Source organism: Loxodonta africana, chromosome 1 (genome assembly GCF_030014295.1).
Source record: "Loxodonta africana isolate mLoxAfr1 chromosome 1, mLoxAfr1.hap2, whole genome shotgun sequence".
NCBI lineage: Eukaryota > Metazoa > Chordata > Mammalia > Proboscidea > Elephantidae > Loxodonta > Loxodonta africana.
Window position 1 is genome coordinate 168,609,472 of NC_087342.1, and position 16,577 is coordinate 168,626,048.

The 16,577-nt window shown below is 34.8% G+C and overlaps 1 protein-coding gene across 2 annotated transcripts in view; it reads left to right on the top strand.

The window, feature by feature from the left end:
* The first annotated feature begins 7,353 nt into the window (after positions 1-7,353).
* LIN28B (lin-28 homolog B) overlaps positions 7,354-16,577 on the top strand; it is a 134,203-nt gene continuing 124,979 nt past the window's right edge. Inside the window, exons 1-2 of one of the 2 annotated variants that reach the window (XM_064289269.1) lie at positions 7,354-7,387; positions 14,962-15,149. In XM_064289269.1, the coding sequence (XP_064145339.1) occupies positions 7,354-7,387; positions 14,962-15,149 (222 nt within the window). Of the gene's footprint in view, positions 7,388-14,624; positions 14,656-14,961; positions 15,150-16,577 lie in introns of those variants that run through there. The other variant, XM_003404320.3, reaches the window with a different exon arrangement.

Genomic DNA, 16,577 nt, shown 5'->3' on the forward strand with positions numbered 1-16,577 from the left:
ACAATGCTTTTTTTTAAAGCATCTGTTAGTACACGCAAATTTTTAAGTCCAATAAGTTATAAATAACCACAATTTAATTTTATAAAACCCTTGAAGCAAAGTTGGGTTATTGGTAATGTATGCTAATTTGTGTGATTTCAAAAAATATAAATTTGATTGTTATGAATTTTACCCCATTTTTTTTGTGCTGTGGATTTATACCAAGTTGATAGATGAGTCAGACTATAACAGGAGAACATGTAATAATCTGTACTCCATTTAGATTAATAATTAGACCCTTTTCCATTTTGTGGGCAATTCTTGCCTCCCAAATTGTTTATCTGTGTATGTATGAGATACAGCAATCCAGAGTGCCTAAATTTCCCAGAGAGCTTGAGGAATTAAACTGACTTAAGGCCTCTTTTTGATATTTAGAAAGGAGGGGACTGTAAGTGAGTAAAATGCCTTATTGGACTTTTCTATTTGGTATTTTACATATACAGGATTACCTAATTATTGCTTCAAAATAAAATGTTGTAAAAACTTAAGGAACAGAATCAATTTGTAACGCATATTGGTTGTTGGAGCTGTTTATAGGTGCTTCTCAATTAATAGACCTCAAACCAAATGATTCAGTGATTATATTCTCATTAATCCTTGTCAAATTTTTGAGTGTCTTGAGTGTTCTGTGCCAAACTTATTTCAGAAACAAAAGTTTGTTGTGAAATTAAACAGGATTTAAATAAAAAACCTACTGGATCATGGCAGAAAATATGGTTAACTGCTTTGTAAATGAAGCAGATTAAATTTTAAAATGGTAGTGCTCAAAGTTAATCATCAGAATGACCGATTTTAAAGTGTGTTGCATATGTAAGTTCCATAAAAACACCAGAATTTTAGTAAATATCGTGGATTTTTAAGGGGTTTTGTTTTTGCTTTTTCTGTTTGCTCTCAAGAAAGAGAAGATTAAACAGATATTACCTGTCTGACAGTTGGATAATGCTTGGTATCTGATCATATAACTTCTTTTGGTGTTTGTAACAAAATGCTATCCTAATTTACAGGCCACGATTAAGGGGGAAAAAAAGTTAAATAGAACATATATGCATGGAAGTCTTCAGTTATAGGACTAATGTCTGTTTAAAATAATTGAAGTGTTGTTCACAGCTGTCAAATTGGGGACTTTATAAGCAAGCTCAGGGCAGAAACAGATCTATAAACATTTCCCTTAATTCATAGTGGGGTGGATTAAAAAAAAAGTAAGAATTCAGCATGAATCAATGTAGAAGTAATGACGCTTGATTATGGAATGAGCGTTTCAAATTTTTGATCAGCTAAAGGATTTTCTTGTTTTATAAATTTTAGTAGAATTTAATTTTTCTTTTAAAATTTTATAGTACATAAATGCTCAGAGTTTTTGTTTAAATGCTTTAGAACCTGTGTCTGATTTTCTTACAAAGTACTGTTTTTGATAAACCACAAGGTAAAAAATTTCTAGCTTGCCAAGCAAAACAATGAAAATTATTTACATTAAAATACTTTAAACTGATTTATACTGAATATATATAGGAAAATATGAAATACAGAATCATGTCGATTTTAAGAAACTTCCCCACTACGTTCATGTCTAATAGTATTGTGTTGGATTTCTCTGACACAATGACGGTCTATGAAGTCGCTGACCATAGTGCTGAATTAAGACAGCCATGTTGGGCACTGCTAAATCTGACTGAAATCGTACACAGAAATTGTGTAGGAGTTCAACTAGTATCATGACTGTAGAAAATATATATCCATACACACATACATATATACACACATACGTACATGTGTGTATATACATATACACACATTATATGTACATTTTAATTTTAAATTAAAGAAAAAAAAAACTTTTTACCCAGCTTAATTGGAATCACCCAGAAATTGTGATATGGAAATTTTATCCCATGAAGTATATTTATTTACTGTATAGCTTTGATTTTTAATAATATTAGTAAAATCAATGAGATCAGTGCTGGAGATTTTCTCTGTCTTTGAAAGCTGTCACTTGCAGATGAACAGAGATTTTAAAACCAATTTAAGCAACTAATGGGTTCACGCAAAACCTGTACAATTTTTTTAGTTAAAGACATCTGTGAGGTTGAGTGTGAACTTGATATTTACAGCTTTTGATTGAGGTTCATATTTTGGAACTATGAAAACCAACATCAAAATACGCAGTTATCAAAATTAATCAAATCATTCGTGAGATAAATTCCACTTAGAAGCAATAATATAAGCAATTTTCTAAATAAGGAGAAGATTCTGGGAAATTTTCTATTGTTTGAAGCAGGCCAAACACAAGGCTTTCACTGCTTAAAATATTGTTGCATTCTACATTGTGTGTACTGAACATTGATGTGAAACCATTGTAGATATTACCTGAAAAGGAATGTTGTAATACGTTTAGCATTTCACAAAAAGTACTATTTTAAGCACAGAACTTTGACATTATTTTCCTAAAAATAGAAAGGGTTGATATGTAGGATCATCAAATTAAGGGTCAAAGGTGACAAACCAGGACAAAGGGCATGCAGCTCATTTTCAAGCAATCAGTTTCTAGTTTTTTCACGGGTGAACAAAAGCTTAATTATATAGAAAAAGGACTTAGTGTTTAATGACCAGTTCTAATGGTGGAAAAACACGCTCTAAATTTTCTAGAGAATATATGATATTTTCAAATCAGTGTTTCTTTTACAGACCTATTTGGGAATGCAAGGGCTGAAATGCTGCTTTTTATGTTTTTTCAAATAATTCCTTTATGTAAAATTGTTCAGATTCTAAAAAAACATTTCAAATAAAATATTCTATACTGTATAGATTAAAAATAGATTTTGTTTTTTATAAGTTTAAAATTTTAGAATAAGCTCTGTAAATGATATTTTATCTTTTTGCCTTTGTCTCTTGGTATAATCTCATCTGTTAGTTAAAACTATTATGTAATATTACATTTATTGTACTAATAGGTCATTGTCAGTGATGTAAAATGAGCAACCTCTAAGACATCCTTTTTATCTTTATTACATTAAAATGTTCATTGAAAAAATTCTATTGCATTAAAAGTTCTCATTTAGTTGTACCTCTCTTGTAATATTATAGATTTTTAACCATTAACATTGTTGTGTATTAAAAACTTAAAATGTATGTCAAATAAAATTATTTTGTTAACATCGTAACTCAATGGAAGTGTTCAGTTTTACTTCAAAACACTTTTGTATACCATATCAAGAAGCTACTTTAAAATTTTTATTATGAAGTTATTGGCATTCAAAATATATATCGTTAGCTTTCTTAAGAGAGGAATTTTGCCACTGTTTTGACTTCTTTCTTAATCTAAAACTACAATAGCTTTATTTTATTTTCCTTTTATTCATTGTGACCTGAGGAATGAATCAGCTATGAGATTTATTATACAAAACTGTTGTTTCATATGGTGGAAAATACAAACCATTTGCATTAGCAAGACTGACTTGTTGTGGCTCAACTGTGTTACAACATTCACATTTAAGTTAAAGAATTACATTTATCAATGAACATTTATGTTACAGCCAATGCCATTAAACTCTCTTGAGAATATGCCAGTTGACTTAAATTATTTTTCACAGAAGCTTTTTATTTTCTGGTTTAAATTATTTTCCACTCTAGTATTTAAAGAGAATGATAGAGTTGCCCATATCTTATGTGATACCGGTGAAATTTCAATTTGTGAAATGGCTGGGAAAGTTAAATTCATTTCTGTGATTCAGCAGTGGTATAACTCTTACCCTGTAATTTACAGTTAGATGTTTCACATAATGTGTTATAAGTTAAACCATATACTTCAAAACTATAAAAAATAATGCAACTTTGAAATGTTTTTTCCTAAAGTAATGCTAATTTTTCCATTCTCTCAAAAGAATAATTTTCAAAGTATATCTCAAATGTGAATTTTCTTGTTTTAAAACTCCAATTTCCTAAGATTTTTAACTATATAAAGTCACATGTAAATATTTTTCTTACTTTAATCTATAATAGATCATTTTCTTTAAATTTTCTGTACCTAAGCATGATTGAGTATAGCTCAACAGCAGTTCTAGTTATATCTAAAATTATAGTAGTATATTCAGTTAAATTACAAAATAACTCATCTTGATTTTGCTTACTGAGCATTTCAATTTAGTCTATTGACTAATTTGCAAAAAACAATCCCAGTAAACGGTTTTAATACATATTAAACTTTCCTTTGAGGACATTTGTAAGAAAACCTTTTCATAATGCACACACGTTCACGTCAATACTGAACTTTTATTTAACAGGTGTATATGTTAAATCCTAAGTTATGGTAAATGTAAATAATCCTGACCTTAGGTTTTACTCTGGTGTTTGTGTAGCATATTTCCTGTATGATTTTAAGTAAAGTCATCAAAAAAACTTTTTTCCCCTTCTGAGAAAAATCAGATTGTTACGTATCTTGCTTTCTAAAGAATGTATTTAGCTCAGTAATAATTGTGAAATACTGTAAATAGATATAATTTTGGTATAAACCGTGTAGAAAGAATATTTTCTTTAGTACACTATAATGTACTTTACACTTACATTGTTTTAGAAAATACTGTTAATAAATAAAAAATCGGTAATCTTAATTTTAGAAATGTTGAAAAATTATAGCAATGAGAATAAGTAAAGGACTTTTTATTGTGAATAGCATTCTTCAGCTAAATCATATTTTGCTAACTTAAAGTAACCTTTGTATTTTGTTAGTATTAGGAATAAAATACAACATGATGTAAACTGAATTGAAATAAAGTTCTGAGTAATGTGTAGCAGTAATTTATAATTTTAAAAGTTTATTTCACAATTCTCTGGAATGGCAGTTTGGCGATTTTTGAATGAATTATTTACACACATGTTTTATATTTCCAATTGTTAAACGATTGTCACATTTTTTGAAAAGATATTAAAAAAATTATGCATGTCCATTTATTTCATAAAATTGTCCTGGATATAGTCAACCCAAGTTCAGAAATTCATTAAGTCATTGATTCATTAAAAAAATGTTTATTAAACACTAAATATCAAGATTACACAGATGAGCTAAATATACACAATCCCTACTACCATAGAGCATAGAGTCAAATTGGGAGAGAGACCATCTTCATGTGCTATTACAATACTAATGAATGGCAGAGGCATTTACCTAACGTGGAGCAGTGAGAGAGATCTAAGTGGAAATCTAAATGATGAGCAGAGGTTATTCTCGTGAAGTATATTCCATATGTCACATTATTTTTAAGTAGATTTTTGTTTTCTAATAAAAGTTCAAAGTGTTAAATAAAAACATTGTGAATAAGATGCAAATAGCTATTTTTGGAGTATTCATACATTCAAAAATTATTTTAATTCCTTATTATGTTGGGGCCCTGGTGGTGCAGTGGTTAAGCATTTGTTTGCTAACCGAAAGGTCAGTAGTTCAAATCCACCAACCGCTCCTTGGAAACCCTATGGGGCAGTTCTACTCTGCCCTATAGGGGAGCTATGAGTTGGAATAGACTCCACGGCACTGGGGTTTTATTTAATCATTTACAAAAAGAGTGGCCTATAGTAACAATATATACATTTAGAATTAGCCTTTACGTGACATTTACCTATCTCATTCCTAGACACAGTAGATGAGTAAATACTGGGCGAATGGATTGTAATATCCATATTTAAACTTAATTCCATTTTATTTACCAAATCTTTTGAGAATTTTTAAACAGTTAACATTAGTGAAATATGTTAATTAATGTCTCTGAAATACTTTCTTCCTTTGAAAGGGACATTAACCATTAACACAAAAACATGTAAGTGGGTAGTGAAAAATCTGAATATTTATGTCATTTAAATTAACTGCATTCTTAAAGTGAAAACTATTCAGCTAGCTTTCTGATGCTATTTGATTTTGATAATTTTCATCTCAGCTATTTAATTTTTTTTAAGTAAACTCCCATGTTTACTCATCTTTAAAATATATTGGTTTGAATTTTCTGTAAATATAAAAAGGGATGAGAGGATTAAGCACTGGCTGTGGGCTATTAGGATAAAAAAAAGGGAATGATAAATTAAGGTTTTGCTGAAATATTTTTATATAGTGTATTTAAATACACTCCCACATAAAACAATTGTGCAAAATAAAACTTGGTACAGGTACAATGTAAAGAAAAGTGCTAGTTCGACAATTTTTAATAATGAATTTCTTTAAAGTTAGGGCCCGTTGTTTTCTTCTATCTTTTGGTTATAAGCATAGAGGATAACTGAGAAATTTAATGTACAGAGAGGTTCACGTGCCTTTTGTTCACATCCTTCCTCCATTCTTTTCAAATATTACTCAGTGGGATTGTCATCCTTTGTAAGAAGAATCTTGGGTCAACATTCAGTAGAGCTCTGCAGTTGGAAAAGCCTCCATTTCCTTTTGAGAAGAAAATTAGATTGCAACTTTCATAACTTAACACAAAATGGTTTATTTTTCATGAGTTGATACAGTAGATAAAATAGTGTGTATAAGTTAGTTACGGGAAGAAAGACAACCTGGGTGGTAGCAGGTGAGTTGACGCGAGTTCAAACCAAACCCTTTTCCAAACCTTAATAATTCTGGCCTGAGCATGAAAATGATAATTCAGTGGCCATCAGGAGTTTCCCTTCAGTTGCTATACTTCATTAATGGGTGACCTATTTATTGCACGTGTACTGTGTTGTGATATCTGCCGGTGCGTGTATTAGAAACATCAGTACTATTCATTTCAAAATGAGAGCTGGTTTTGCTTTTTAAAATCTGGGTTAATTCATATAAGATACCTTTGATTAAATATTCTTAATGATTAAATTATTATCATTAAAGTAATTTCTTCTCAAAAATATTTGTAACTGAGAGATCCGTTATCAGTGACATAGTATCAATTATATTCTCATGATTTATATTCTAAAATATATCTGAAGAGAATAGTCAAATAAGTTCATCAAGAAACACAATATTGTTGCTATGTGGTAGATTAATAGTAATTATTTAATTGCAATGTTCATGAAATGGGGATCTTTTGACTACACCGAAATGGTCCTGTTTAAATGTTTTTTAAACTAGTGTCTTTAATAGGAATAAAACGCAAGTTTATGCCAATTGATTATCTGATTTTGGTTTTGATAAGCTAGGTGAGTCTTAAACTGTTTAAAAAAAAAGTTTACAGGTCACTTCACAGAGTCAAAACCTAGGTATTTTATTGCTTTGTAATGAGCCATTAAGCTGGAGAAGAGGTAATTAAATAAGCAATTAATGTAGTACTGACTTGAGCTCTCTGATTTTAGGTTACTCAGATGATGATGAGGTCATTCAACAAGGTTTCATCAGCCCCAGGTTAGTCTTTTCTTTCTTTCTTTTTTTTAATATTATACTTAACTAATGTTTAAAAAGACCACTAGAGCATATGTGAACATTTGACAGCCCTCAGAAATTCTCTGCCATGACTTTCTACTTTGGCAAGATGGGTACTTCGGGTCACTCTGTGTAAAACTAGTATCTCCACCAGAATTCCATGGTTGAAATCTTCTAATTAACTCCTTTTTTCCCCTTGAGTTTAGCAGTACTGGATTTTGTGATTCCGTTTTCTGTAACTCAGGCAAGATAGAAAGTGGAAATTTAAATGCTTATGCACATGAATGAAAAGAATTTGTGGCCTGTTCATTTTTGTAACTCCCTTAGCAAAATAGGCACTCACAAATATCTGTTTACTTAAATGAAAGGTAGAGACTGGGTGCTGTTTTCAAATAATTTACCATAACACAAATAGCACGATGTAGTATATTAGACATTTTCCTATAAATTCAGAAATTTCCGTAATCCAGGGAAGTTGTATTTATTTTGCTCTTCGTGGACATGCGTCAAAATTTGCTCCTTATTATCATGCTGCAAAAATGTGTAATTTGGACTTTTTAACATTTTAAACTGACTTCTGAAATAAAAATATTTTCTTATATTACTGAAATTAACTTAAAACTTATAAAACTAATTTTTCAATAACAATTTTACTTGATAATAATATATTACTATGACTTTTACCCTGGTGAATTTAGTATCTTGGCTCTGCTCTTGACCAGTAGTAATTTGAAAACACACAAGAGCTGCAATTAGGCAGAAATTTATAAGCATTAATAAACAGATAAAAGTAAAGTGATGTTATTCTATTATTAGGTTTGTGAAATTAAAATTGTGGGTAGCAAGAGGAAAGTAGTGTGGATCATAAAGTTTAATTAGGAAACCACTGATAACTATGGTTAAAAACAATGGGTATTGCCATTTGACAAACACTTTCTAGAGAAAATCCTTTGACATGAAGATGATGCTATGAGTATGATGAAAAAGACTTTGAAAAGTGGCTTCAATATTTTAATCTACCAACTGGTTTCCCCTTGTTATTGACTGTGATTTCTTCTCTGGGGACAGCCCAGAAACCTTTATCTTTTCTGTTGGGAAATGATGTTAACACCAATGTGTTAAGTGACTGCAATAAAGTTTCATGTCTGTGTTTCCCTGTAATGATGAAGGGGGGGAGGGGAGGGAGAAGGTACTACTTTGACCAAGAGAAGGGTTATTTCTAGAGATTACAGTAGTACATTTGCAGCCTGCCTTTTAAGCTGAAAGACTTTGAACATCAATTGGTCCAATTTCCTCATTTTGCAGATGAGGAAACTGAGGACCAGAAAAGTTTAGTGATTATCCCAAGGCCACAAGGTTAGTACCTGGGACCAGCACTTTAGCCTCCAGTTTCTAGCTGGATGGTTTTTCTCAACACATCACTTTCCACAAAGGCATCTTTAAAGCCTGAGTGTTTCTTCTCTATTGCCTCATCTTTTACTGTCCTACTGTTCTTTTTCCTTTTCATTTCTGATATACCTGCACTTTGCCTTCAAAAATAAAACCGCAAAATATAAATACTAAAAAACTACCTGGAAGACAGTGCACTCTCTTATTTCAGTTGATTATTTCTTTGAATGAGATTGTTTTAAAAAAGAAATTTTCATTCATTGCTTTGGGGGAGGGGGAACGATTTGTATATTTACATTATTTAGTGTCTTTTCTACAGACTCGTAATATTTACTACAAAAATATCTTTAAATCATGAAACTTGAGTATTTTCACATAGTTCAAGTAGTATTACAGGTGAAAAATACTGACTTCCATTTTTTAAACAAAACATGAAGTTCCCTTTTGTGCTCTTCTGGGCAAAATAATGTAATTCTTATTACTAAATTTTTTTCATTGTCTTACAGCTCTAATTAAAATCATTTTTAAAACGTATTTGTTGGGCACAGCTAGAAAACATTTGGGAGGAGTAATCATAAAATTTTAGTTTTCCTTTTCGTTGGAGAAGAAGTATGTTCATAGAAGAGGATATTTTGCTATCGTAGTATTTTTTTAAATTCCTTTATACCAAATGGTGGTCTTAAAATAATGCCTGTTTTCTGAATTAATTTTGTTGCTCTATGTACTCTGCTGAAACATAACTGACCAAAAAAGCAAACATTTGCAAATGATTGTTTTTAGAAATATAAAGCCAATTTGTCCTGAAAACTTTAAACAAAATATGCTAATTGATTTTTTGTTTCCATAAACTTACCTACTTATACCTGGGAAAATATGTTAAGACATTTAAGGAAAATCTTTTAGAGAGTTTTACAGATGTGTAAAAATTCTCGAATTGGAACGATTGTGTTAAATCAGAGTATTTTGCCTCCAGACAAGACAAGTGAGTGAGATGAGAACGGAATTTTGCTTTTCAGAAACAAAACACCCCCGTATTCTGAAGTGCCTGTACTGTAGACCAACGCACCCAGTCGGAAACTCCTATCACTTGACTCCATATTGTAAGAATTTCAAGAAAGTTATTTGCCAAGTTGTTGACTGAAGCGCAGCGGGAGGAATCGGGGACAGTTTGCCCGACGTGCGGGTCGGCGGTTTTTAGGCGGGAAAAGATCACTCTAAGGCCAGAGAGCGGGTTCCTGAAAATTGCCCGCGGTCGCCCCCCGACCCCCTTCCGCCGGCGGCCTTTCCTGATCCTCCCCTGATCGTTCAGAGGCGCTCAGTGATGTGTTCTTGACTTCCCGAAAGGACGGCGCTTAGGATCCCTTTGAAGACAGCCCCATTTTAGGCTTGGGCTTGGGGGGAGGGTCATTTTCTTGGGTTCCCGATTCCACTCCCCTTGACTTCACTAACACAGATAAAGGCATTAAGTTGTAAGTGATATATGTCTGGAAATGCAGTAAAAATAGTAGATTGTGCCAAGTGTTTTTTTGCCATAGTGGTGGGGGCAAGGATTTCTTTGGTGTTCTTGGGGACAAGATGACGAATGTAAAAGCCCCTTGATTAGTGAGAAATCACCAGCCTTCGGTGGAACGGTTCGACTTACAGAGAGGAGGTGGTGATGTGATGAATAAAGAGAAAGGTAACCTAGAAGAGAAAGGAGAGAGGAAGTTTCTGGGGAAGGAGGTTGGAGGAAAGGGCAGCTGTGCTGGCCCGGGGGTCTCAGCGACCCTGGGGCTCGCTGACGTGAAGGTACGGGGCTGCAAAGGCAGCGCGGTTGGCTGCAGACCCCGGCCTTATTTGCGGGGAGGAGAGGACGGGTGGAGTCGCTGGCCGCAGTGCCACAGCCCCTCCTCCTAGTTTTAAGAAGAACCGAAGCATTGTTTCTGTTTTAATAGAAGTCACTCAGTGCTCATAGCTGAAAACAACCACGGTGGGCCCTGGCATCTCTTTCGGCTCCTTGGATTGTATTGTTGGAACAAAAAACGGTTGAGAAAATATGTACTTTGTTTTTTAAGTGGAGAAACCTAAGATTGTGATAACCAACGGGCATTTGATAGGTTATCTCCTTGATCCCCCCCCGCCCCCCCGGTGCGCTGACGATTCTTTGTAGCTACTTCAACTCATTTTAAAGACATTTTGAAAGAACTATGATAAATCAAGCTACTAAAACAGTTGGCTCTCACAGGTATAAAACATGCGTTTTGAGTCAAACGCAGGTTCTTTCTGGTACTAAAACCAAGTAGGAAATGAGAAAAAAATTGAAACCAGAAGACTTCAGGAAGGTGACAAATTGGAAAGCATTCTAGGAGAGTCGTAGGGCTATTTTATGTGAAAGAAGCCCCCTATGAGCTTTAAGAGATTATGGTCAGTTTATAAAAGGACCTTAGGCTCAAAAGACTCGGGGGTGGGGGTGGGGTGGAAAAGACGAATCTAAGTGCCCATATTCCAGAACTGCTGAGTTGATATTTTCTGTCTCCACCTCTCTCCCTTCTTTTTTACTTCCTTCCCTTCTTCCTTTCCCTACTTCCACTTTTCCTCTGGGCTTTCTTCCCTCCCCCAAGATATATGATTGCATTTGCCTTAAATTCTTTGTGAATGAATTTTAGAAGATTTCTCAGAGTTCCCAGTTGGAAAAAGCCTTCTGCACAACTTGAAAGGCTGATGTCCCTCTCAGGAAATGAATGAGTCGATAACCTCTGACTTCAGTGACCAGTCCAGTGAACCCTACCTTAATTCCACTAATACTGGAGGCTTCCAGTCAGGCAAGACTGTGAATCCCATAACTATACCATTCAATGTGGTTCGATTATGATATTTCACATGTTTTATCTATTGATATATGTAAATTTCATCAAATTTAACAATAAGCAAGGATTCAGAATCCGCCCATATGTTTGTGATTTTTATAATGATTAAACTCTTTTCTAATAAAAAACGTATAGATAAAATATTGTTTACTCTAAGTGTATGTCAGTAACAAAACTAACCCAATATTGGCTTGTGAATTTTATGATAATTACTTTTACATAAATAAAAGCCCTTCACCTTTATTTAGAAGAATTTTTCAGATTATTTTCTTTGATATCAAATGTTGATTTTTAAAAGTAATTTATTCTTTCATGTAAAATATAAAAAACTACATGACTTATTTTATGTTAGTTTTTCTGTTTTATATTCTATGAAATGTTTTACCTGCAATGCTGTTATTAAACTTACTTCATTATAGGTCAATGTAATCAGTTGATTTCTACTTTTACAAAAGTAATTTTTCAGATGTCTGAAGCTTTTGTTACTAGCAAAATCGTTTGGGTCTTTGCACTTTTCCTTTCCTCCTCACAAGCTAGCACTTCGTTATTCCCTCCAAAATAAATAAAACGAGACAGCTTGGCCCCCTTTCCTGAAAAACAACAAAAGAAATAAACAGATGGAAAATCTTCCCAAATTGATCAGCCTGATTGACGCCTTTCCTCACCAACAGCTGAAAATAACTTCTATTTTTATAAATACCCATTTATCTAAAATCTCAACCAATTAGTATAAATTTATATCTAGCTGTTTAATATGGGGAGGGGGTGTAGTGTAATGAGGTATATAGTATGTGAGTTTTTTCAAAAGCTCGCAGATTTAGAATTCCTACATTTTAGTTGGTGTGAAACTGTGTTAAAGTTAAGAGTGTGGACGTGTTTAGAGACCGGGTGGGGGAGATTGCGGGTACGGTGGGGGAGGGTCAACTCCGTAGCTTTGCCGAAGGGAAGTGGTATCTGTAGTTTCTCTGTAAACTGCTTGTTTAAGAAAATGGGGGTGGGGTGGGGGAAGAATGGTAGTGAGTTTTAATATTTCAAAACGGGTAATATTTTATATTTTAAAGGAAATGTGGAAATAAAGCATTTCTCATTACTATACTGTTCATTGTAGTATTCGATGAGGGCGGTAATATTGGCATCAGCATCTAATAATCAACAATCATTAAACAACGACCAATTTAAAAGGTAAAGGGTAAGCATTTTGCAGCTGGGGGCGGGCCGCGCTAGGGATGGTGGAAGCCTAATCCGTTATTAAATTTTCGTTTATTCGACTCTTAAAGCCGCTGATACTGGACCTTTGAAATGGCAGGGCCCAGTCAATATGTTATGAATTTACCTTTTTCTCCCACTTACCCTCTTTCTTCATCTCTCCCACCCCTAGCTCGCGCCTGCTTTTTCTCCACCATCTCTTTCTCTAGCTCTCAACAGCCGCCTCTCCTGGCGGCTCCTCTTCACCTCCCCTGCCTGGCGCTCCCCTCCCCCTCCCTGTCCTACGTTGTCTTGCTCTTGGGGAACAATCGCCACTGATTGAGGTTCACTCTATGTTAGCTGGAAAACTGGGCTGTTATTTAGGAAGTCATTAATCACATCTCCTCCCCCGGAAAGAGATGGCGGAGAAACCTGTGAAGTACAATTCCTCACCAACCCCCTCCAAAATGTTCCGAAATGATAAACACAATTTGACTACATGAAGGTGATAGCGATTTTCCAGTAAGATTTTATTTTGAATTTGAAAAATTTCAGGGCACAGTCTGGGCATTGTGTGCCTTTGCCTTTTTGTAGGTGTATGCTAATCATTATCTAAAGTTTCATGGGGATGCAATTAGGTTTAATTAAATCTTTTGTAAATTACATATTTTCCTCTCAGAATTGAATTAAATATGAAATTAGCGTCCCAAGCAGGTTTACTGCCAGTGTGCAGCTGAATTCTTCGGGGAAAAAAACCACGTAACATCGGTTGCTTTATTTAAACGACTTTTTTCTTAAGTGAGATTACTTAGACAGGCTTGTGTATAAGGCACGCGCGTGCACATGTATGACTGCCGTTTTCTAAACCGACGATTCACAAGAACCCTCCATTGTGTTTAAGTAGAAGCACGAAATCAGCATTCTGATTTATCGTAAAGAAGCGTCCCAAATTGTCTTTAGATAACATGTTTGAGTTTTTCTTGTTCATTCATAAATTATTTTGATGTCAGCATAGATGAAATGGCGATTGGTTATCTCTTCCTCTTGCCAGCCCCTTAAGGATCCGAGGTGAAATTAGTAGCAAGAAAGCATGTAATTGACAAAGTCACGTGTGCTCAGGGGGCCAGAAACTGAAGGAGAGAGAAGAGAAAAAAATCAAAAGAGGGAAAGCGCATAAGACCATGCGAGCTAAATTTGTGATCGCACAAAATCAAGATGTTAGATTGATGCAGAAGATCACTCGGTTCCAAAGGGAAAGTTTTCATCTCACGAGTTTGGAGCAGAGGGCCGGCGGGGCAACATGGCCGAAGGTTAATTTTCTTTTCTATTGTTTTACTCAGATTTTCTCTCTTCCTTTTTCCCCCTCCCCCTCTCTTCCCCTTCTTTACCCGTTCCCCCCTTTCCCTTTTACCCCAATACTGGGCATTACCCCCACCCCCCATCGCGCAACGGGGCTTTCTGCAAACCTATTGTTATAGATCTCCAAAAATGTTTTGTACCGCCCACAGTGATTCACAACTTGAAAAGCTTTCAGGGGGCTATTGTTTGAATTGTTTGAGTGTGATTAAGCGCAGTTTCAGTTAGTGAGCCAAGAAAACTTTTATACACCTGCCCCCTCCCCCACTCCACCCTAACTTTAATTGAAAGTTATTGGGGGGAGGGGAAAGCACATTGGCAGTAACCCCGGATTCGCTGCTGCAGCGTGTGCATTGACTAGGAGTTGTAACCATCTTTACGATTTCTCTTTCCTCCTCGTGCCCGCCGGAGAGAATAGTTTCGCTGCGAATTTCTCTTTGTAAATGGGATCAGTGTTAAATCAGCAATATGCAAGTAAAGTATCGCATGCTGTACTGTAATATGTGGCTGGAAATGGAGTTAAATGAAAAAGTACATGTATGTACAGAAACGTGGACGTTGATGTGATCGGTAGAACAGTTTGGCACCCCCATCCCCTGCTTGCTTATTTTTAAGCATTAAAAAAATATTTTTTCCTGGGGAGGAAAATAATCAAGTCATTTAGTAACGGTTTTTTTCCTATTCTGCCTCCCCCGAAGCAATTTTTTTTTTTTCTCTTCCAATGAACAAAGTACAGGAATACAGCTGGACTGACTTTTTTTTTGTCCTGTTCTGTCTCAGGCGGGGCAAGCAAAGGTGGAGGAGAAGAGCCCGGGAAGCTGCCGGAGCAGGCAGAGGAGGAATCCCAGGTTTTGCACGGAACTGGCCACTGTAAGTGGTTCAATGTGCGAATGGGATTTGGTTTTATCTCCATGATAAACCGAGAGGGAAGCCCCTTGGATATTCCAGTCGATGTATTTGTACACCAAGTAAGCTAAACGTTTTTTCCTTTTCACCTTTTTCCTTGTGAAGTCGTTGATCAGTATGTCAGTGTATGTACAATATGCCTTTAGGTACATTGAAAGGCACAATCTTTCTTAAAATCACGAGTTATTCCAGTTTTTAGGGGTCGTATGGGCTCCTTCCTAGGTAATCTTTTCCTAAATAGAAAATGAAATCTTTGAAATTTCACTCCTTGGATGCTGACCGACTTACTAGCATGTTCCCCTCTTCGTTCGGCAACGAAATTGTGGTAGTGTAGCTTCCGGTGTTATCGGTTACAATATACTTTGTCGCCTATACCTACTGAACGAATGAAGAAACAATGATCATTTTAAGGTTAAAACAATAAAACAGTTTGCTGTTATTAAGAAAGGTATACTTCCTCTGATGTAGTGTTTGATACCACCGGTCAGAGTAACTCCCTCTTCTCTTTCATCCCTGCCTGCGCTGTAGACATTTGTAGATCCAAATCAAAATAATTTGATTTCACAGTAAAATAAAGTAGATAACTGTTGGCGTAGTATGGTATTGAAAAAACGTGGGAGAGGATGCTTGGTAATCAAATATTTTAGAAATGTGCTTCCTGTAGGTCATAAATCCGAGGGTACTGTCTCTTTAAGAGACTCAACTTAAAAAAAAAAAAAAAAAAACATGTGGCCAGAGGCGGCTCTAGTTTGTGTGTTTAAAATGTTCCAGTCTGCTACTTGGGGTAAATTTCCGCCGTTGCTTATATCGTGTTGTAGTTTTTAAAGATTTTTAAATACCAAACAGAATGCCATTGTTTCCCGTTTTCAAAATTTTACTCCGGAGAAAAGAAATTAAAGCCCCTTCCTTATTCACTCAATTACATAATCTCTTTATAGTAAAAAGATATTTAGAGTTTGCAAGCTTGATTGTTGGATCAAAAGTAGTTAAAGAGATATAAATTCCCCGTAATGAATTCATAGATAGGAAAAAGACTGTTTAGAATTAAAGAGGTTTATTTCGTCCTGACATCTTAAGTTAAAAAGAATTGAATGAGTGGCTGTTAATGTACAGGTTGACTGATACAGATACATGACGGAAATGCCTGGTATATTTGCATTAAAATTATATAGTTTGTTTGATACTGTGTTGCATATTCCTGGCTATACTTACCGTTTCCCCCCAAGGAATATCATCCTTAAATTAAGTATATAAACAATAGAAACATATGAAACCATTCTGTTTTGATCTGTTGTTCTGTGGTGCTTAGTAGCTTCCTGACCTTGCTGTGTGGTGTCTGTTTTCCTTTGCTAAAGGCCTGGCCATCATTATTGGCTGTTTACTTGTGGAAAGATCAGCTTAATCTGTGAATTGAAACAGGGTTTAAATACATAAATAGAAGTCCACATACAGGCTACTGGATTTTGTGCCTCCTACTTTATATTGCAAAA